This window comes from Hesperophylax consimilis, chromosome 9 (genome assembly GCF_061612785.1).
Source record: "Hesperophylax consimilis isolate HC1 chromosome 9, BYU_Hcon_1.0, whole genome shotgun sequence".
Taxonomy (NCBI): domain Eukaryota; kingdom Metazoa; phylum Arthropoda; class Insecta; order Trichoptera; family Limnephilidae; genus Hesperophylax; species Hesperophylax consimilis.
In genome coordinates this window covers 26,048,229-26,073,523 of record NC_142844.1, presented here as the reverse complement: position 1 = coordinate 26,073,523, position 25,295 = coordinate 26,048,229, and the positions used below count along the sequence as shown (strand labels likewise).

General features: G+C 34.7%; 1 protein-coding gene across 1 annotated transcript in view; it reads right to left on the bottom strand.

Moving 5' to 3' along the window:
* Positions 1-205: 205 nt before the first annotated feature.
* LOC149421134 (uncharacterized) overlaps positions 206-25,295 on the bottom strand; it is a 214,478-nt gene continuing 189,388 nt past the window's right edge. The window contains exons 7-8 of the mRNA XM_089635380.1: positions 6,337-6,420; positions 206-1,480 (exon numbers count right to left, since the gene is read on the bottom strand). Coding sequence (XP_089491506.1) covers positions 1,323-1,480; positions 6,337-6,420 — 242 coding nt within the window. The 3' untranslated portion in view covers positions 206-1,322. The remainder of the gene's footprint in view (positions 1,481-6,336; positions 6,421-25,295) is intronic.

Below are 25,295 nucleotides of genomic sequence, written 5' to 3'. Positions count from 1 at the left end.
AGGTTCAGTTAGGTGCGATCATTTGAAAACTGACAAAACTGGAGATATTTGAGGGTGACACAAAATGAATGTTTGACATCAGAAGGCTTAAAAAAGGTTTATGTGATAATGAAACGTGCATTATTTTTTCTTTAGATTTTTATTTTAAAGTATATTTTGACACAATTATGTAGTAAAGAAAATTGATATAACATAAATATAATTTAAGACATTACATTAGACACGTATTTTAAAATTAACTTGATAAATAGTTGTATGTACACAGCGATTCATATTCGGGGGGCTTAAATTCACAGAGATCCACCATAATAATAATACGCAATCAAAATAATAATATTATAGGGAGATATGCCCCTGTGATTCTAAATCAATATCTATTTGAATTTCGCTTTTGTTTTTGTGAATGAATGAATGATTGCAAATTTTGGAAGCGGAAATTTACCCATTTCCTGGTTTTTTACTCGTTGTCGATGACAATGCATGCGATCAACTTTTGGTGGCAATCACATACACACCCAGACATATAAGCATTTCTCTAAAATCAGATGAAATTACAGAAATAAATATCGGTCCTACCCGATCGGCAATTGGCAGAGCTGGCAGAGTTGTCGACTCTACTTTATGGGTAGGAAGGTTCAATTCTTAATCAAACCAAATTATTATTTAATTTTTAAAAGACATTTTAAAATTGATGTATCATCGTAATGAAAAACTTTGTTTTTTTATGATGATTATTTTTAGTATTTTGGACGGATAGACAAGGTCTTAAACTTAAAAAAATCATTAAAAATATAAAACATCTCTTATATAATAACAGTTTATAATAAAACTAAATATATTTTGTATGTACAAACAGAAATATAACACAAAAGATAGACTTGGCACTTCTCATCACGTTTCTTCATTTTGTTTAGTTTTATCAGTTGAATTTGCATTATTTAAGCATACTTCATTTATTGGTAACAATTTACAAACACGTCAGAAAACTATATTCATAAATTAATTACCAAAATTAGTTGATACCTTCTATGCATCGTCAATGAAAATATTGTATCACAAAAAAATCACATCCACAATACAGCATTGTAATATTTACACTTTTAATGTTCGAGTACTGTCGATAGATATTAGTCCGATGAAAAACGTCTCTACAAGTACTTTTAAGCGCAGTTCTGACTATAAATTTAATTAATATTAGTTTAGCCTAGAGATCTGCGTCTGATGCACAAACTTCTCATATCACACAATACGTTTATGTTTATTTAAATAATTTATTGATCCACCCAATTTGATGACTTTGATTTTGTTTTGTTTTTTTTTGGTCACTCTGTTGCACCCCTTGAGTCTTCCTCTGTGCCTGATTCGCTGAATGGGCCTTTGGGAGGTTTGAGTACGCAGGAAGTGCAGAGGCCAGGGCTGTGGTCAGGGTTCGATGCGAGGAACACTTTTCCACATCGGACACACTCCTCTTGGGGATCACCTGAAACAAAGACAAAAATAAGCTTATTAAGCGAAAATTATAATTGTAGGATTTGTGAAGCTGAAAGTTTGTGTATAGAATACAGCAGAACAAGGAGAATTGTTACAATGATAGAATAGCGGGATATTTGATTTATAAGTAGGGACTTAATGGTTTTTTGTATTTTTGACACAATCAGATCCAATTTTGGAAATGACACATTAAAAAAGAACCTGAGTTCATTGAACCAGAGTTACAATGAATCACAGACAGATTCACAACCGAAATTAGTGTTTTTGATGATGTAATAATACAACGTCATGTTACTGTACAATAACCAACAACACGACATAAAAATTCTTAGAAAATAAAATTTCATAAAAAAACGAAATATAAAAAGAGATACGAAAGTTTAAACGTCGTTTAAGGCGATGCACTACATCGTGTAATATTGTAAATTGAGCCGCTATCAATAACAACCCTTACTTAGATGGCGAAAAGGTTTAAATTCCCGCTTAACACCATCCGCCTGTTTTGATTTATGCAAGAAAAAAGTGCTTTTTATTTTATTTTGTGGATGTTCAGGCATAAATGTTATTTTTTTTCGATCATTTTATAAATAACTTAATTTTCCACATTATACAATAAAATCATAACCGAAAATGGGTTTGTAAGTAGGAGATCTTGAACTTCAAAGCAGTTTTATAGGCCTTTACATTATTTTTTCTGCGCTTATAAAAAGACGTATCTAAAAATACTCGATTATTTCAAAGGCCAAGATGTATTCTACTCGCAGAATTTAATTAAAGCATCTGAAACATTTCTACGCGCCCAAATTTTCAAACCAAAATCACATGATTTTGCATTACTACGTATGGCATCGCCTTAAAGTAGATATCTAGTTATCTGAAGGAGCAGAAACTCTCGAACGGTGAACACTGGTATCAAAAAAATGTTTAGATTTTTCTGGATGAAATTTATAGGTAAACGCAAGTAATTTTAGCACGCAATGTAATTTCGATCATCACATGTAAAGTATATCCACTTAACTCTTGAAAAATAAGTCCAAAGTATTGTTTAAAAATTTGTGGTTCAATAAGACAAAAGTTTTCGAAAATTAGAGTTCAAGTACGACTGGTGGTTAGGGTAACGCCTAATCAAATACAATAAAATAATTGATGAAAGGGGCAGGTTCTACTATAGTGTAACTAGAAAAATAAACGGTTCCCAGTTTTGATAACACTAAAAATTATTTGCCACAAAAGCGACATAAGGTTGACGATATGAAAAAAAATATAACAAGGTATCCTTTCCAGAAACTCAATCCTAAATGTGCTAATTAAACCAACAAGGTTTTTTACCATCCCAAAACAGTCCTCGTGTCCAACATAACATGCGAATATAATCGATTAGGAACCTTACACAAAATAACCTTTTTTATACACACATCAATAGGGTTCACTTTGTCATCGTGTATTTAAGTTTTTTTGAGTACATCTAAGGTCTGGGTAGAGGACTCATTTAGGGTTCTGTAATGTGGTTTCCTTAATGCAAGTTAAATTGGTCGGGTCTTTCCTCGGATCTTTGTTAGCCTGGGGGCCCATAAGGAGACAGGACACTGAATAATAATCTATTCGGAGTCTCCGCGAGGATTTGAGGACTAGATTGATTTTGTCTAATAAGCACTTTGCATTTTTATGACGTAATTTTCTCCAAATCGCTAAGGAGAGATTATGGTTGGACGATTATTTTGTCGTTTATTGCAGCGTAAATTTTATACAATATTTTAATTTAAATGCGTCATTTATTATAAGTGGATAATCAGGGAAAATACTAATCTTATTACGAAGTTAGCCGGTGATGTTACTGATTTATCTTAAGACCAGCATTCAGAATTTCTACCCATTTATGTAACATATTTCCCCTTAACACTAATAGTTCTTAAAAAAAACCTGTTTTTTGAAGATAATTTCCATACATTTAATTACATGAAGTTTCCTCGATAGAAAACAATCTCAAAGCACGTGCGAAAATTATTTAAAACTCACTTGGTTCTGTTATTTATTGCGTTACAGGTATGAAAAACTTCGCAGCGTTTCTTTAAATATTACTTCAGACATTTGTGGAAAGACTTTTGTTCTATTTGAAATTAGTCGTGTTTTATTGAACATTTTTGCTTACGCCTATAAATCATAAAAGTTTAAAAAAATATATTACAAGCCTAATCTTTCTAACATTCGTATTTATATGTATATCTCCTTTTCAAACCACCTTCTTCTTCTGTTTGAACGTTTACAATGGAGCCTTAAGTGAGGCATCTAGTAACCTAAATATATTTTAATATTACCTACACTACATAATGTGATCTTGTTATAATAATTAGGTAGTATACTAAGGACACATAACCAAGCTACTATTGTATATAATATATTCTATATATTGTAAATAATCTATATTTAAGGACGGGTTGTTTCGGAGAATTTGAACAATTCACCAAATTTCAACAGAACAGAACAGAAATTTTCAAGTTCTGTGAACGAGTTTTTCAAGTTCTGTTTTTTACTTAAGTTATGTCAAGCAACTAGCATATAATGATATAATAATAGAACATCAATAGAACTTTCACAGAACCCGAAAACGAACGTTGAAATTTGATGAATTAAAAACTCGTCCTTAGTGTGATTTAAGATAATATATGTGACCTGTTCGTATATAAGCAGATATTTAATTATTTTATATTAAGATTTAAACTAAGTATTAAATAACTGAGCTATTTTTATGAAAAACAGTTAATCCCACGAGTCGGAACGCTTTCACAGCAGGCGATATCTGTAAATAGGTAACTATAAAACATTATTTTTGCACAATCTCTATCTATATATGGATTTATGGAACCATGAAATAATTTTAGTTTTAAAATATTGTAAAACTTTTAAAATATACTGCACTGAATTGTTTCTGTTATAATGTTGGAACGTGCTTTAAATAAAATGGTCTAATTCTTGATGTTCCCCGAAACTAAATTCAATATCTTTCCAAAAAATAGGTTATTTCCAAGATGAGCTCTTTTACAATAAACCGTGATCTTAATTTCATCGTAATTCAGATGGGGGCATAAAAAATGCGTGTTTGTGGTTATTTAATGTCGCCGACCCGAGTCCTTCATCACTATACAGAATACATAGACACAATAATACTCAAGGCATATCTCCCGAACACAGAACACAGGCTCCGATATAGCTCCGAGAAACACAAAACGATTCACCGATGCGACCGACAGAATATGTAAACCTTTCTTATTTTTTTTATTATTTTAAAAATATATTTATCATTTTTTAAAACAGTTAAGTTGGAGTAACGCTAACAGTTTTAGGCAATCTTTTTTACTAATTGATGCTGGCAACTTGGATGAATTAAATAAATTACTTTGTTTTATTTCACCTGTTTCAACTGGTTTCTGCTTTCGTCAGGGCAATGATAAAACAGAACTTAAAAATTTTGTCAGTTGAAAGACTCATGAGAAGAAGATACAATAATATGCGAACTAAAGCAGTACAAACATTGAACAGTGACCTCTGGAGTCGTGAAATCTTCACAAATTTTTGCCTAAAGTTTCCAGGTAGAGGAAATTATTGTATATTGTCAAGTTGTTTCGTTCATTAGCCATGCTATGAAGCTTTTAAATATCCAATGAACTATTGAAAATCAGACGATTAAATTAATAATATATTTCTGTATAGTTTTTAAGAAATAATGATGCTGGAGTTGGTGATCTCTTTAAATAATGTGTTGAAACCATTATAGTTATCGCTAGGTAACGCCTGCTGAGTCGGTAGGCCATTGTTGATACCATTTCCTCTACAAAATTAGACGGCCTGGGGAGACTGCTGTACCCAACTATTCCTACAAAGAAGCCAAACAATGTTTTACATGCCTCAATATAATACCCTACATCGCTGAGCCATTCGACACAATTCATAGACTATTAATTTTAATGGTAGTAAACTTCAGATAATAATATTACACAACCTCTTTACCGACATTAACGGAACCTAACTCTCAATAATAATTTCAGTCGTATCCTGTAATAAAGTTTTGAAACAGATTAAATTTAAACGATCCATTTGGATTGTTTTAACTCTGCAAATTTTCCGGTTTAAAAAAAACGTAATATTATAATAAATCTTCCAGGAGACAACATATTTCATTTCTTTGATTCCGCTACCGGTCCTATTCAAAATGCAATCGACTACTAATGAACAAGGTGGAATATTTAAAATTTTAATTAAAATCACAACATTTACTAAGTTAGAACGGGTTTATAGTATCATAGACGGTATTATTTTCATCAAATGGGTTTCTGAGGAATGAAATGGCTTTCTTCAAAACCACTTCAGATCTATTTGAGACGAATTGTGTCTATTGTCCCATTAACCGGTCACGATCATCATTAGCGCAGCGTCCCGCAGGGATCAATTTTAGGACCCTTTTTAGAAATCAAATCATCTGGTTTACCCAGAAAGATTATCAACGTATAATCAGTCTCATCATATCTTTCCTATTTTATTCCGTAATAGAATATTCTTAATTCAACTATAATGTTTATGTCGTTATAATGGAATGCAGTGTGCGTATTTAAAATAAATAACCTGTATGTAACTATTTTTGGTGAGAAAGAACCTCACATTGTCCTGCAACTAGTTTTAAAGCACAATTAAGTTAATAATTTAACTAACGAAGGTATGAATAATGTGTAAACGTTAAAAATAAAATAAATATGATATTTAATTTCATAAAGTCTCCAAAAAGATAAAAGATTCTAAAAATTTTCATAATTTTATTTTATGTGTCAATGATGATAAAATAATATAACATACCTTCATGTGTTTTCATGTGTGCTCTTAAGTTACAGGCCAGGGCAAATTTTTTGTTGCAGAGTTCGCAAGCATGTGGTTTGTCGCCTGAAACAAAGATAAAAAGGTTTTATTAGAAAGATATCAAAGTGAGTCTTTCACTATTTCTGGTAAATACGGAATGCACTTTGTTTTACTGAAGCCACATTCCCGCAGTGAGGCCTTTGCCAGTGGATATTGGAATAAAAGTAGTTGTTTATCGCGGTCAATGCGGCCGCGATCGGTTTATTACCCTTTTATTTCCATAACAAAACACTGCAAGGCAGAATGCGGAATACGCGGAGTTGTTGTAACCAGGTGGATAGCAGATAGCAGATAGCACGATAGGTGAATCGAAGGGATTAGCAGACACAATCGATACAACTGTATCAAACGAATCCGCGAATCGTGATCTCGGAGGGCTGCCATATAAATTTCATAAATCTATTATACCCGGGCAGCAGAAGCAGTGTGGGTAACTTCACCGCGACTTGCAAGTTGGTCTGCTCCCCGGCTCCGCAGCAAGGTACGACACCCGATTATGTATGTTTATTTTGCCTTTGCGATTATGTTTATTCCGCCCATAATATTACTTCTGTTTGCCGATATTTTTACTTTGTTACGTCACGCCGTGTTTAAAACAATGAGGCTTTCGTGTGGCAGCCGTGGAGCCTTTCATGCAGTGGATACACCATCCAAGAACACTTTTTCTAAGGCCGCCATCGGACAATGCGAGGAAGAGAGATTACAAATTGCCTACATTTTCTTATAAGTATATTTTTCATTACATTACGAAATGAAATCTGTATGCAAAGTAGAAAAGGGAGTCAAATGGAGTATAAAAATGGAGTCTTGAGCTTAGAATTTTCCAATCTTGTAAATAAACCATAGAAACAATAACACCATGAAATCTCGAAGCAAATGGCCTTACTATTTAGCGCAAAAGACATACAAAATTTATGAATTGATTCAGTATTTAAAAAAAATATTGCAGTTATAAAAGGCTGAGTGAATTAATTTTGATCATCACCTTGTTCATTTGGCTCACTTATTACGTATTTTTAACTATGTAAAAACTTCGAGCAAAGTTAACTAAAAATCTTTAGTTCAAAAGCACTGTTATGCTATATAAATGGCATGAACTTAAATGTTGAAGGTTGAATGGGTTTACTGTCCATGTTTATTTATTTAACCTCCAAATTTGCAAAGCTTTCAACTAAATGCCGTAACGGGAACAGCAGGAATTGAAATTCATTATTCAAGGGGATATGCCAAAACCAGGAGCACAGGAGATTGGGAAGATGCGTGGACTCGACCGGATTACAGTCGGCAGAGTGGCGGCGATGCACAAAAGAATTGGAAATTTAGAAACCGTATCTACATACTGTATCCATATGCAAAGATTGCCCCGGGAACCGATGACGACCAGGGAGGAACTGAGTACATTAATATTTTATTTCAAACTAATACATATTAATAAGACTTGCCTAATGAGGTAAAAAATCATGGGATATTTGTAGGATTTATGAAGCGATAGAATTTGTAAAATGTTTGCCTGACGATTATTGAATTTCAAAATCAAATACTGTCAATTTTTTATCATCTTATAATATTTCTTGTTGAAAGAGACGAATGAACACAGTAAATCTGAAGAAACATATCGTGTATTGATTAATTAATTTTAATAAAATATACTAAACACATATAAATTTTGAAAATGACACCTTAATTCAGAGCAAATTTTAATTCATTGAACCGAAAAGTATTTTTGATTTAAGGCGATGCACTACGTCGTGTAATATTTTAAATTGAGCCGCTATCAATACAACCCTTACGTAGATGGCGATAAGGTTTAAATTCCCGATAACACCATCCGCCTGTTTTAATTTATGCAAAAAAAAAACATGGCCAAAAAGTGCCTTTTATTTTATTTTGTGGATGTTCAGGCATAAATATTTAATTTTTTTATTTTATAAATAACTTAATTTGCCATATTATACAATAAAATCATAACCGAAGATGGGTTCGTAAGTAGGAGATTTTGAACTTTAAAGCAGTTTCATAGGCCTTTACATTATTTTTTTCTGGGCTTATAAAAAGACTTATCTAAAAAATACTCGATTGTTTCAAAGGCCAAGATGTATTCTACTCGCAGTATTTAATTAAAGCATCTGGAACATTTCTAGGTGACCAAATTTTCAACCCAAAAACACATGATTTTGAATTACTACGTATGGCATCGCCTTAACATATTACACAGGGAGGTCAAATGCTCGCCGAAACGACCCGTGAAAACCACCGCGTCAGCAATATCCAATTGCTCACGAAAAGGGTTCACAACTAAATTATAGATACTCTTGAAGACCTCAAGAAGAAATTATCAGTGGTTTATATGACAGCACATATAATGTTTGTTAGCTACTGAATGTGTGAGTTGACACAACGTATTGCACCTACATAATGAGACAATTACAAATTTAACCGATTCAGCACAGTTCGTTTTATGACCGTGCTGTAGGTATGTCGGTATTAACCCTTTCATAACTGAATTAAAACTGGCAGTAGTGGAACATATAAAATGACAAATCGTACACTGTGTACGAAAAATATAATACTTTACAATTAATAAATCAGAGAAAATTTGGTTGAGATTGAAGACAAAAATAAAATATGACGATGGCAACCGCCTGAACTAGTGCCTAAAATTCAATAAAAAAGGGTGCAAAGCCAATTATACCAGTAATTGAATAGCGAAAACATAAGGGAGGAAAAATTGTTTAATTTTGGTATTTTTATAAATGCACACGGTTCCATGGGTTAAATACTGGAAAAAACATGTTATTTTATGAGTGTTTTGCATTATTTTTAACTTAACGTTAAATTGAGATGTTGTAATTTGGAGGATGCTTAAAAGAAGTGTTTCCGTCCTGACTAGGCGTACCTCATTGTGATATTTATTTCTTTCATCACTTATTTCAATGTAGGTAAGTACTGTTCTTTTTGTTTTATTTTTTACATAACGCCTTCGTGGAATTACTACATTGAGTTTTTTTAAAAAATAAAGTGATTGTCTTAAGTCGATAATCAACAATACGTAATTAAAAGATCTAAATTACTATAATATGTTAAAGAATGCCTTTGTTCGTGGTTTTCCATAAATAATTCATCCGCTCTTAACACGAAGCGTGTTTAAAACAGCAGTCATCATTGCGAAAAATCTCCGAGTATCCTCATAGCGTTGGATATTGATCTCTTTTATTATCAATATTAAATCGTTACCATTGTTCTAAGATTTATAATCAGTAAATTATCTTTAATTGATGATTCCGGGTTCTTTAAGATCCGCAAAAAATGCTGTTCGCATTGATTACTCAATATAATTTTTATTTTACCCCGTAATATGAAGTTGCCTTAACCTAGTTGATTGTTACACTTTACACACGAATAAAACACACTGATATGAAATACTGTTAATTTATTAATAATCTGGTAAAATTTTTTCGTTTTCCTGTTAAAAATGGGACTGCAGGCCCATAACGAATGAATTGAAAGATTTCCTAACAAAGTATCAGTAAAAGAAAATGTTTTATGAGGACGACGGATCACGTGTTCATACAAATACTGACATTAATTTTGACGTACTGGTATTGTCGCATTCCGTCATGATATCTATTAGGAAAAGAACACGTGTTCCACGCCAGCTTGCTCTGGCGATAAATTATAACATTAACAAGGAAAATATTTTTTTACCTATGAACAATCACGGGATATTATAATTGAATGATTTGTGATGCTGAAAGTATTTTGATCGACGATTACATTGCCTCTCAAAAACAAATACTGCCAATTTTATTTATAATACAATTGTTTTTGTTGACAAATTAAAGAGATGTCAGAAATTTATCTTTTGAGTACAAGTAACAAGTTTCAAAAATCGGATTAAAATAAAAGAATTTTCTGATCATGGGTTCGTAGCTTTATGGCTTGTCGGAATTCAAACAATCATCATCTTCAATTTTGAATATTTAAAAGTAAATTTGAGTTCATTACGCATGAAAGTTTCACATCACAGACAACTGAAAATATTATGTTTAGGAATTACAGGTATCTAAAGCATTTGAATTAAGGAATCATAAAAATATTATTGCTCGAGTATAGATAGGTACTTTCTCACCGAAGCTTCATAAACAATATTTCAATGCTAGTTTCACTTAGGACAGGTTGCTGGGTGGGTTAAAATCTAGAAGTCAATGTGTCCAGGAGTGATGGGCGCATGAATCCATCCCTCCCACTGCAGTGCCAGGCGATAGGTCGAGAGTCCGGCTCGTGAGGTCAAAGGGTCTCCCTCAACCAGTATCTCCTGTAGGTAGGTAGACGCATCCGCCGCCAAGACCCATGAACTTGGGAACCCCTGCTAATTCACTAAACGTAGCGAACCACTTGGGGTGAATTATGGCAGAGGTGTTGGTTGTCCAATAAACGGTCATAATTCTTCAATTCCCAGATGCGACCAAATCTTTTACCATGTTTTCTGAATCACATTTTTCATTTTAGAGTGGTTAATATTGTTGTAGTGATTAAATATAAACGTATGTTTTTTTTTGGTGACCGGATAAATCATCAAAATGATAATTCATCACATTTTTAAAAAGTTATATAAAGTCATGGGAAGTGATAAAACAAAAAGTTTTTTAACTGGGTTAAGTAGGTTAGGTTAAAAAAAAAAAATTTTCATCGTTTTTAATGACTTTATATCACTTTTTAAATCTGTGTTGAATAATCACTGTGTTGAGTTATCATGGAACCGTTTTTTTTGTAACGTTGAATTTTTTGATATTATTATACATTTTTGTACATAATATGGAAATATTTGTTTTTTAAATTTTGATGAGTTTTTCATAAGTTACGCTTGGCGGGTAGAGGGTTAACCGATCTTTCGATCACAGTCCGCATGTTCGCCGAGACGAATGCGTTTAGTCTGCCTCGTGGACAGATTTGGTCCGTCGGCCGCTACAGCATTGTCCTCTGCGCGGCCGGGACGTCCATAGACGTACGGATACCAGGGGCCGTGTCGTCTAATAGCGTCGCGGGCAGCGGGGTTCGGGCCCGAGGGGAAGAGGGAGAAACGATGCCATTTTTTGCAGTGCGAAAAAACTGACGAAAATGCGCGGGACTGCCTCTGATGCTTGATGTTAAATGTACCACCGAGAAATCCACTGAAATTTAACAACACGGTTCTGGGGAGCTTTAATCATTTGAAGCCTTATTTGGAATGAATGATTACCAGGAGTCAATCAATAATTACAATGGGACAAATAACTACGTATAGGCAAATTATTTTAAAGATACCGTTGCTTATGTGGTGGTGTATTCGATGCATCAAAAATTATCTTTTTGGTAGGAAGCTGAAGAATGAAACGAAAAATTGAATCGCGAGTCAATATATAAACAGAATTGATAAGCGTCGCTACGCACTTAGGACGGGTTGTTTCGGAGAATTTGAACAATTCATCAAATTTCAACGTTCATTTTCGGGTTCTGTGAAAGTCCTATTCAAGTTCTGTTTTTATATCATTACAGGCTAGTCACTTGACAAAACTGAAATAAAAACAGAACTTGAAAAAATCTTTCACAGAATTTGAAAATGAACGTTGAATTTTGATGAATTGTTCAAATTCTCCGAAACAACCCGTCCTTAGTATTTATGGGAATTTTCAGGGTAAGAGGGGACTGCGGGTGGGTGATCCGTAGTTCTTAAAACTGTCGATGGTATCGATGTGTACAAATACATTCAAGGTGTCCTCTTTAAAATTGTATTCTATATGCAGGTTGAAGTGCTGAGTTCTGGCATGATTAAATTTGCAAAGATTTTTTTAGTGCTAAACTTCATTTGCATCACGAGCTATGGAGATATGACAATCTAACAAAACCTTATTTGGAATGAGTTATTACTTACAGACGATCGGTTGAAATGAGACAATTGACTGCACTGCGCAGAACAAAAAAATGCTGAAAAAGTGAGTCCTGGCATCATGAAATTTGAAATATTTTTTTTCTGAAATATATAGATCGACGCAATTTTGTAGGTGTAGAACGTTATTTCAATCGTGAGCTATGGATCTTTGAAATAACCATAAATCTTGAAGACATGCAATGCTTGCTAAGTTCGAAGCAGGTAAATAAATAATATAGGTAGGTAACCTACGTTAATTTATTTTTCCTAAGTTAGGCATTTTATTAAAATATGGGTGCAAATTTGAGTATTGAATAACTTTGTCAAAACTAAAAAAAAAAAGTTTTTTTTTCCTTATTTGTTATGCCGCGGATACATATATGCCAGTAAAAAAGCATGCTTTGGAGATTGGCTAGTATACACACGCTAGATGCAGTTCTTACATTTCTGGTAGCTGCGATAGTGCATTCTGAAGTTCAGAATCAAGTTTCATCGCTACCAAGCCATTTTTATCGTGAAAATATCAAAAACTGCACATGTACTAGCTCAGAAACGTTAAGCACCCCTCACCACTCACCCCATCAAACCTTGTGCGATTTAATGGCATACAAGCTACTAGCGTGCGACTTACTATCAGTGACTCGAACCACATTCCACTGCCACGTTGAAGACCGCTACTGGCATGCTTTTGAGCGAGTTACTATCATGTGTATCTGCGGCTTGTGGCTCAAGTATTTCACTGATGTTTCAATTTAATGGCAGTTAACAAGGCAACATCGTGGCTGATTTAATTGATGGAAGTTTAATTACGTAACCGAACGCGAAATGAATGACACAGTGTAATGAAGGCGGCATTCTATAATCACGTGCTGTAAAAGAGATGAGATAGTGAACATTAATGGACCCGTTGAGAAAATTCCACACTGTTATCTATAATGTACTTACAGCGACAATAAGTCCGTGGATAACAATTCATTGGCTTTAAAGTGAATATTTGAGTGGCTGCCGAAATAGGTATCCACTAAACTAGCAAATATTTTAATTAGTGATAATTTTTTCAAAGATTATGAATCACAATCTTTGAAAAATTCTTACTGTCATCATTATAGGCAGAAGATGCTGCTTGTGTAATGATGGCGACCTTAGGTGGCTGAGGAATTGAACCCTCGACGCCTGTTGGGAATCAGACGCTTTTATCAAATCGTATGTTCCTTGTGACCCAAAGGATTCATTTAGTCCATCGCTTTATAATAATAATATTTAGCTTATTTATATAGCGCTGTTTTCGTGGAAATCACCTCAAGGGCACCGTACCATTAAGTTCATTTCAATGAATCCGTCCACACGAAGCTCGCACTGCTTACTTAGCCGGTTTCAACTAGCAAGTAGTAGAAGTAACTGTAGAAGTCAAAAATGATTTCATACACTTTACTTTACCCATTCGACTGCTTAATTGTGTTTTTGATAGTTGGGAGCGGTTTAGTGCGTTGTATGGGCGTCGTGTGGACGGAAATTTGAATAATACTTATATTACTTTTATATAAATACCGCACAAAAGCCCAATTGATCGAAGTAAGTGGGATTACGGGATCCCCAAATGGGGTATGTTGTAATAATGAGAAGAGAGGAGAGAGAGGAAAGGATTTGACTGGGAAGTACCTGGTTATTCAGATCCGGTCTCCAAAGATGCTAATTTAAAAAAATTGTCCGAATTTATGGTATTAATAATTGAGATCATTCTGGATTATAACAGTCATAATTCAGTGGCTATAATAAATACCGCTTTCGGTGGAAGAATTATTTGGGGAACAACCTTAAAAAAAGACGATAAAACAACAAATCTCACAGATTAGATTAAGTATAACCGATGTCAAAGATAGATTGGTACAGATCAGTGTTGGCGAATTGGTAATAAACTTAGATAGGTAAGTTTCCAGTAATTGACTGAGTAGCAATATAAAGTGTGTAGGAAATAAAATAAATTAGATAAGTAAAAACGAACTTCGATTATCTTAGACACGTACGATGTTTATTCCATCTGTCGGCCTGATGTATGCTGTAATTATTGAAACCTATGTATCATATATTTGCACAAGTCGAAAGAAACTTTTCATCATGACGTCAGGCCCGCCCCCGGCTCCCGTGGGTAATTACTGATGTAATCGCGGTGTAACGAATGCCCGGTTCTCGAAATAACTAAACTCGAGTCGTAACACATCGCTATTCCATCAGCATTTGTTGAAAGTGTTCCAAGTTGGGAGTAGGCTGTTAATCATCGCAGGTCGGTGCTACACAATGTATGTGGCTTCAATATACTCGGAATAACGCTGCTGATGTAATGTTTAACAAATCATTTCTATCAATTTCTTTTGTCTTAAAAGTGTTTGAGGAAATAGATTTTGTAACGGTTTAACAAGTGTTTCTCAACTGATATAAAAAAGTATCAATTTAAAATATTTACCCCCAAATAATTTTTTCTGTTGTACGTGTTCCCTTGTAATGTACGTAGAGAGGCTGTACAAAAATGGCGATACTTTTAGTATCTGTAGGCTTCTTGAGTGGAAATTTGCTTTACAAATATTTTTACTAACAATAATGCCGTTTCGCCGAAGGAGTACGTTGAGAAGATATACGGCCGAATAAAAAAGATGACTTCTTCAAAGATCAACAGTCAATCAACCCAAAAGTCGAATCAACTCTCCGCGGGATCAATTGTCTGGTGGATCAACTGTCCGGTGGATTAACTTTAGGGGAAACAATTGTAGGTGGATCAAGCATCATGGAATCGTTTGTTAGATGAATTACAAAAAAGATACAGAAATATTGACCGATACCGAAGACTAAAAGAGGATTCCTAAGTATTTAAATATTTGACATCGACTTAGTTGACATTGCGTTTAGGTCCCACCCAGGCGTAGTGTGTTCAATTCCTCGGCTGGCTAAGTCCTCAACCACAACACAAGCAACATTTTCAGCTTACTGTGGTTCAGGTTATTCGTAACCCGGGAATATTAATCTTTCTTTAAAATATATATATACATGTATAAATATTAATTGAAAAATTGATAAACTACAGAACATGAGACGAGGAAAAGAAATGAATTGAGACTCCCCTTCAGGAAAAAAACACAGAGTCAAAAGTCATTGATGTACGGAGCGTTGAAGATATTTGGAGAGCTACCAGAAGAAATAAAATCAGAAGAAAACATAAAAACATTTAAAATTAAACTACGAAAATATGTGATTGATTCATTTTAAATGTGTTACTAAAATTATATGTATATGTATATAAGGATTGTATTAGGACATAGATAACTATGTACCTACTTAAAATACCGCAATAAACAATAAACAATCGTCTTCACTTTTTTCTCTGATAAAAATTAAAAAAAAATTATAACAAATTTTTAGAACATTTACAAGAGATAAGTTAACTACAGTATTTACATATTTAATTATTTCAAAATAGTGCATAATAACATTTAGAATTGTTACAGATCGCATAAACATGACACATAATACAAAACAATAATAAAAACATTGTAATTAGTGGTCGACCACATTATTTTAAAATTAAAAATAAATATAAATATTTAAAACGACTCTTCACACATTCAGATATTGAAGGGCGTTTAATATAATTGGTAGCTACTATTATACCCCTAACAAGCTTCAATTCTAATAAGTTGGAGATTTAGACGATTTAATACGAATATTTTGGTTTGATCCAATTCAACAGAAATTCGTCAGAAAAAACAGTGAAAAAGGGATTTGCTACTTCGTTAACAAGACTTAGATTATAATAATAATAATAATAATAATAATATTTTTTATTCCAGGATGTGGGGAGGTTTGTGCAATCCCACACGTCCCATATAGATATACATTTTTTTTGTACAATAGATATAATAAATTATCAAATAAGGAAAACTATGCAGGGTGTGGTCTTGAGTGCGCTTGGGCCCAGCGCTCACTCAGGAGTGGCGCTTGGTGCTGGTAGGCTGCGGTCACCAACGTGTTGGCAGAGGCCATTAGCCGCATCCTGGCTCCAGTGACCCGGTGTCTCATCAGGCCGGCAAATCCATTCAGTCCTAGTTCCGTGAACATTGTCGATGCGCTGCTGTATCTTCGGTATCCAAATATTATTCTACAGGCGTCATTATATTGAATTCGGAGTCGTTCCATCGAGCAAGTTCGGTAGTGACACCATGTCTCACAAGTATACAGGCCAGTACAGAATGCGTTGAACAGTATTTTTTTAACGGTATTGCTGCATTTGCAAAATCTGCGGGCAATCATGTTAGAAACTATGCTAAGGCTTCTCCTTTGTCGTTCGATATCGCCATCGTCCGATAGGTTTTCATTAATAATGTGCCCCAAGTATTTCACGTTCGAACATGTATTTATTTTTGCCTCGTTAAGGTATACGGGGAGCATATTACTTGTATCTTGACTTTTTCCGTGGTGGAACGCAATCAATTCCGTCTTCTTCGGGTTGTATATCATATTATGCTGTTTTCCATATTCTTCACAAATGTTTAGGAGTAATCTTAATCCCTTTATCGACGGAGCTAGGAGGATCATGTCGTCCGCGTAGCTTATATGATTCATACATATACTGTTAACACGACAGCCCGTTCTGATGTCCAGGCGACTTGACAACTCGTCCATGTATACATTAAATAGAATGGGGGACATACACCCTCCTTGCCTTACTCCTGACCGCAAATATATCGGCTGGGAGTATGTACTTGCCCACCGTACAACATTTTCTTGCTGGGAGTGCCATCGGGATAGTATGTTTATAAATGAGGTAGGTATATTCCTAGCTTTCAATTTATCCCATAATGTTTTATGACAGACCCTGTCGAAGGCTTTACTTAGATCTAAGAAGCACCCGTATACGGTAGTTTTTCGTTTCTTGTAGAATTCTATTATTTGCTTTGCAGTATATATTGCCATATTAGTGGATAGTCTACATTTAAATCCCATCTGGTTATCTTTAGACATTAGTTTATCATTTATCTCATTTAATATTACCCTTTCAAATAATCTTGCAGTTATAGTTGCTAAAGATATTGGCCGGTAATTGCTGGAGTTAGTCATGTCAGGCTGTCCCGATTTCAGGATTGGAGTTATAATCGTTTTCGTCATTGCACCCGGTATATGGTTGTGTTTAAGTATTGCGTTGAACAGTATGTGTAGTAGTTTGGGTATGTATCTACCTCCGTATTTTATGTGTTCAATACTTAAGTTATCATGTCCCGGAGACTTACCAGCCTTAGTGCCTGTTATGGCCTTCATTATACTGCTTTCAGAGAGGTAAACGTTTTGTCCATCAAATTCCATAATATCAGGGACAGACGGTATTTCATTTCCAGAAATATCTGCAAAGGTTCTTCTAAAAGTATTAGCAATTTCCTCCGTGTTTGTAGATCCATCAATTTGGCTGGCGATTCGATTTTTTGGTTTGATCAGGTTATTGCTTTTCTTCCAGAACTGGGCAAACTGCTTCGTGTCAAGTGATTTTACGATATCATCCATTTTTGTTTGTTCAGAGGAGCTTTGGCAGTGTTTAAGAGCTATTTTGAACTCCTTTCTTTTTCGTTTTCTTTCATCCGCAATGGGACCATGTAATGGTCTCCCATTTTTAATCCACTCCATCAACGCCGATCTGGAATTTTTGTAGTGTTCCTTAACTTGTTGATTCCACCCAGCAATGTCACGATGTGTTTTTGGTTTGTTTTGATCGTTCTTCCGATGAAATACGGTATTGGCAGCCTTACTTAGAGCTTCAACGATGTCTGTGTATATATTTTCCATGCTTTTTATATGGTCACATCTGTCACATATAGAATCCGAATTACAAATGGATTTGGAGTGTCTTTGATAGATTACACTAAGTAATGCTTCTGCTACAGACGTATATTCACTGATTTTCTTATTATTATTCCTTCTCCATATTATGTTATTAGGCTGTTGTGGAATATTAAAAATAGTTGCAGGTAATTTTTCAGCGGCGATTACGCAAGATGTCGGCCTGTGATCGGACCAGTCGGTATCATAATGTATTTTTAGACTATCTATTTTGTTCTTAAGATTATTGGTGCATATACAGTGATCGAGCCAGGAAGTGGTATTGTGTGCATCGCTTATATATGTATATGTGTCATTCGGTAGTCTTTCAATATCGATACAATTGTAGTTATTTTCGGTGTAGAAATGAGAGAGTTCTTTCCCGAATATGGAGGATGGGTGAGCGTTGAAATCTCCCATAACAATGGTTTCAGAGTGTTCGTTGTCTTGAATGATCGTATGTATTTTGGAAAGGTAGTTGGTGAAGTCGGTAAGGTTGTCCGCGTGACATACCGGCATGTAGACAGTCAGTATGCTTATCGTCCCCCCGTTGGTGGTTATCTGAATACCAGCGATGCGGTCATCTCCACACGGTATTATTGAAGCTTGCAGCTCGTTCCTCCAAAGTACTGCGACTCCTCCGTAGGGTCGGCCTCGTAGCGGTCCGTTTGATAAATCTACAGCAGAGGTACCCCATCCCTGGAAGTTCGGATGAATTTTGGATAGATTCGATGTTTCGTTTTGTAATAACCACGTTTCTTGCAAAAGTATTACATCGTAGATATTGCACATATCTATAACGAAGTTGACGTTTCGTTTAAAACTTTTGCAGTTTATTGAGATTATCTTAATTTTGTTCTTTTCCATTGTATTTTTTTTCAATAAATTTTCGGAAAACAGTACCAGTCGGCCAAAATTCTTTGTTCATGTAGGTTTTGAAATCCGTATTCGGTATAGTCAACTTGAAAGATCCAAACTGCGTGGGATTTCGTTGTATTATTTTTTCTATTTGGATATTACTTCCTTTTATTTTACAATTGATAAAGTTTCGAATATTGTCTTCAGTTACACTATTGTCGAACCTCGACACATAGAGCGTTGTTTTTAACTCGGCTATTTTTAGGGAGTTCTCCATCGCTATTCCAGTTGCAATAATATTTCTCGACCTCCTTAGTTTTCTTGTAACGGTTTTATAACCATCCGTATTAAAATTAGTTGTCTCTGGTATAAATGTATTTTTGTGAGATAGTGTGCGTGCAACTTTGGCTGATTCATCCATACCCGGTTGATGTACCTGTGATGTCTGAATTATGACTTGTTGCTGTTGTGTGAGAGAGCTAGACGCCGCTACTTTATTCCATGATTGAGGAGAGTGCATGACAGGTGGGGCAGCTAATGTGAGGGGCGCGGGCGGGGTTATCACATTACTGCAGTGCGCATTGTTGTCCAAACGTATTTCATTAGTTGGCGACCGTGAGTTTGAGCGGTTCTTATCTATGGCTACCGGTATGGTGACCTTCAATGTGTTCAAGGACGGCGATGTGTTTTCGTTTTGATTTGGAATACGGTTATGTTTATTTATTTTCAGTTCATTCCTTAGGAGAGCCATTTCAGAGCGTAATACTTCCAGATCGCTTCGTTTGGACATTTGTGACTGAATTGTGGTTAATTCACCCTTTAATGCCGTGATATCTTTTAGGAGACAAGTGACATCTACGTGATCGAAATTGACAGGCGGTAGTTTGTGTAGATTCTGAGCGACAAATGTCGGTAGAGCTTCATTCTCTGTTTCCTTCAGTATTTTAATGATATCATATAAATTCTTAGACTTCCTACCTTCGCCTTTCCTCATAATCCTGCGTTCAACTGTTTCACTGCACAGAATGTCTTTCGCAGCCTCCACTTCGTCTTCTGAGAAATGATTGGAGCATATTTGAACCGCGGTTAGTTCGTCTAAGACATCGATTTTGTTTTGAAGAAACGTTAGAAGTTCATTAATAATTAATTTATCACTTTTTTTCGTAATATTCATATTATCTCTTTCAACAAAGGGTGATCACATATTACGTTAGTAGATAAAACAAATACTTTCAATATAATATAATTCCGCTTATAAAACAATCACGAACGCTCCACACAAACAGCCGACAAATTGTGGATTATCTTAATTGGATGAAAATACCAAACTGCGAGTATCCGATATTTACTGTATTGGGTCTTTAATGCAGCTTTGTATTGCACCACCGGCGCCTTTACTTCACTCCATTCCCGAGGGGACTCTATTGATAAAGCCCAAGAACTACAATTGCTGCTCTTAACTTCTTGCAAAATGGCTGGATTTGCATCGAGATTGCTAATGAGAAGCAGAATTACTCGAATTCTGCGGCATCCCATAGAGAAACGGTACCCACCTGGGATCACTGTTCTTAGCGCTTTGTATTACGACGAACAATTTAGGTTAAAACTTTGCAGATTTAAGCGACCATGTTTTCAAATGATAAATATTCAAACAAAAGCAAGACAAGGACGGGTTGTTTCGGAGAATTTGAACAATTCATCAAATTTCAAAGCTCATTTTCCAGTTATGCGAAAGATTTTTTCAAGTTCTGTTTTTATTTCAGTTTTATCAAGCAACTAGCCTATAATGATATAATAACAGAACTTGTATAGGACTTTCACAGAACCCGCAAATGAACGTTGAAATTTGATGAATTGTTTAAATTCTCCGAAACAAACCGTCCTATGGATGGGTTGTTTCACAGAATTTGAACAATTCATCAAATTTCAACGTTCATTTTCTGGTTATGTGAATATCCTAATCAAGTTCTATTATTATATAATAAAAATATAGGCTAGTTGCTTGACAAAACTGAAATAATAACAGAACTTGAAAAAATCTTTCACATAACTTGAAAATTAACTTTTAAATTTGAAGAATTGTTCAAATTCTACGAAACAACTCGTCCTTAGTTACTAATTAAAAAATAGGAAAAATGTGTACAATCTCTTCGACTATTTCTCTTTTCTTTTCCCCGTCTTTATTTCTGTGTTTCATCCCTCCTACAACATGTGTCTTTTCAAGTCACAGGTTCACTGTTCACAAAATAAATTGAATTTCTCCTACGACTATCATTGATGGCTAACAATGATGGAGGACTTAAGGCCAGGCAGACTATTGAACCCGTGACTCCTGTGTGAGAACACGATGCTTTAGCCGCTCGATCATTTAATTATCGATTTTTAGCAACCAACTCTACCAAATTCAAAGAAAGGTAGGGCATAATCTCTAACGCAATCACTTGATGGCGAGCAATTAATCAATTTTATATCCTATGCCGTTATACAAATTGATTAGAAAACTAATGGGCTGATAGACTCGTATAAAAACTATTGAGGTTATTAAATTAACAATTACGATTCTAGCTTTGAACATTACAATCCCGAAATATCAAATCAAAGCGTTGATCGTAAATAGATTTGGCGAATGATTTGTCTCTGTTGGGGAAAATCCTAATAAGATAATGATGTCATTCAAAGGAAAATATAATAAACTTGTTTAAATGTATTCTTTGAATTAGCCTCATTACAAAGTTTTTGCTTGATCTTCCTACAAAACTTCGATATATCGCTGTAGCACCGTTAAATTTGTTAAATGTCCCGATTTGGGGAACATCTCTTTGGCAAAAACATGTTGATTAATTCACGCCATCACATCGAATGTCTAATTCTTTTTTGTTGATCTAAACCTTTTCACAGCATGACAGTCTGCGACATTTGTAAAGATGTAAATACAAGTTTTAGGGTGTTTTGCGGTATTTAAAGTTATTTATTAGTTTTGTCAGGCGTTGCACAGTTGAGATGTGATATATATCTTGAAAACGGTGCTTTGAAAATGAGTCAATCATTTTTATACCTACTTATTACAAAGGAAAAAATTGCAGCTTTGTAGTCACCTTTCTATTCACTAGTTTTGAACGCAATGGTAAATAATTATTTTACAAGCAATAATTATTCGCCTGAAACACTCATCCACATTGAAAAATCTCCTGATAAAAGATACATGACGCCAATGGGGCTCGAACCCGTGTCCCTTCGATTTCCGGTCGACAGCTCTGACCACTGAGCTATGGCGGCTTATCTCTTATCCACGAAATAATTCAATATATACTAGTGTTTCATTCAACAATTACTGCTTGTCACATTTTTTCACCTGAAAACAACCATATTTATTTTATATGAGAAAGGCATTGTAAGTGCTAACTCTCTCACTAGATGGCGTCGAGACAAATTGTCTACATTCTTAGGTGAAATACTATTTTTCAATGTGGATGAGTGTTTCAGGCGAATAATTATTGCTTGTAAAATAATTGTTACCCTTTGTGCTATGCATAAATAATCTTGTCTTAAACATTAGTTTACCAAAAAAATAATAAGCAATGGTAAATGCGGTCAGAAAGCGAATAGAAGTTAAGGAAAATTTTATAAAAGTAACAATCTGTCATAGTATCAAAATGAAAGTGAAAATCCACCTAAACTAAATTGTGAAGTATTTCCAGTTCAACTGAACTCAAAAACGATTCCAAAAAGTGTTACAAAATAGATATTTTTGGCGCAACAACGATATCGTTGCATTCCTCAATAATCGTTTCAGAAGAAGTGAAGAGATTTGGCGCAAGTAGTTTGAACGCATAGCATTAAGTGTGTTATTAAAAATCCATTCAACCCGCGAGCCTCTGAATGGAGGCTGTTGGTGAAGGGGTGGTGAGGGTGGTGGGTAGGGGGGCTGCGTAACTTAGTAATTACAAGGTGTACGGTCAGAGAACCAATTGCGGACTCGCGCCGGACCCGGGTTACACTACACGTCCACTTTAACAGCAGGGCTGGCCAACCTCAATCGTGACATTTTATGCGTGACTTACGTATTTCATGAAATAAAGCACTCAAATTCATGGCTTAGAGTTTAAATATTGTATCCTCCAAAATCATAATGTTGAAAAAACTGAAATTGAATGTTTGAAAACCTTCGAAAATTAGATTTAGTTCCACCTTATATTATCTATTTATAATTGAAATACTATATCTTGACATGAACTTTGGTTTATTTATTTATTTAGGTATTTATTTATTTATTTATTTACGGACAAATAGTCCATTAACAACATATTAATTACACGAATAAGATTAATAACATAATTTATAACATACATTATATTGTTAATGAAATACAATACATATGCTCAAAATAAAAACGAGACGGTAGGTTTAGGAATTATAAGACAATATTCAAACACAAAAATATGGGCGTCCTTTGGTATATTTTAGTCCTTGGAGATACAATATTTTAGCTCTATGCCATTGATCACTGTTAACATGTTAATTTCAACATTAAATTAGAAACCACAAACAATAATAGGTATTATGAAGCTGTATAGGTAGGTACCCGGCTTTGACCAATAAGAAATTTCGGCAAAATTCAAAATTCTGGCAGTTTTCAACAACAATTTTTAAAATTAAATGTCAATATTGAAGTATTGAAAAAATACGGCGTCTTGTAGAAGTGACTTAACGAGCCCAAAATGGTTGTTTTGTCTTTACAATTTCATGATGGATTTTGTCTGCAAATTTCATGATGAGAGAACGTATGGTTCTAGATTTTTACTATATAATGTTCTTCAAAAATCAAAATAATATTGTTTTTTTTTTTAAGTTGATGTTTTCTGGAGTTGGCAGAAAAAGGCCATCAGCATCCCGCGAGACGAGTACTGCCACGGGGTGGGTGGAGCAAAACTCACATCACGTAGCCGTATAATAAAATGGCTGGGACCGCTACCCGCTACCCGCTACCCGCTACCGACCGCCGCGGTTACAACCAGTACCTACAGCGGCAGCGGTGCTGTAATTAGCCCCGAATCGCTCCGTCTGCGTCTGCACCCGTTAATAACTATCATCTCTAGGGGAATAATATCACATAATACACAAGGTACAGCGGGGTACGATATTGAAGACACCGACCCAACGTGGTAACTTGGTGATCACCTGGACATTTTACACGCGCACGCGGGATTACTCCCAAACAAAACATAATATTAATTTCGGTTATCGGTGCATGCAAGGTGTGAATTATTCCTAATTCATTTTTAATTTTCGAAATTGGAACCAAACACGTTAAATTATATCAGAGAAGCGGTAAAGTAGGTACCAACATTATTTTATTAATTGATAGTTCTTTATTTGAATAATATCACTTTATACGTAGGTGCAGTGCAGGAGGGTATAACTCCGTTCGAAAATTTGAACCGAATTATTGTGACGTCATATGATTGCCTAATTATATCCACCAATGAAAAACACTGAAAGTCTATGGAATAAACTTTCAGAGTTTATAATTGGTGTTTAGTATAATAAGTGGGCTCCGAATGAGAATTTTACTGTCTATATATTGGCATATCTATGGTTTTTAGGACCAATTTGTTTCATACAAAAAGCCCGAAGTTATCGATCTATAGAAGTTGATTTATGGTGCAGTGGGGTATGACGTTCAAAGAAGTTGTGACAGCGAACTGCGGGGGTAATTTGGTCATCCCCTGGACATTTTACGTAAGTACACGGAGTTACTTAAAAAACACATAAATATTCTGCCAAAATCGATGAGATTTTATAAGAACGCTTGCTATAATTGAAAATAATTAGATGTGACCATGATTTACTGATTATTAAAAGAAGAAATTATCTATTTAAAAAAAATATCTATTTTAAATCATCATGTATGTACATGCTTATTCACGCTTCAAAGCACATTCCAGAAAAAAATTGAATACTTTAACCTCATTATGAAGTTGTTGAAAGTTCTTCAAAATTATATAGGTACAAAATGCAATAATTTTGGGTTTCCGTCAAATTAGTTTCAAAGATTGAGTTAGTTATTGATAAAAAAAAATATTTTAAATTTTTAATTCTGAAAATGAACAGTTTTGTTCAATTTTATAAATTTCGTGGTTTGATGCGACGTGGTTTTGTAGTTGTACCGTTTTGCCCCAACCTCCCGAGGGGACGCGCTGATCTCAATACTGCACCAGGTCACAAATTACTGCCTTACAACTTGTAATTTCACCTTAACATTCCTGGACAAATAATG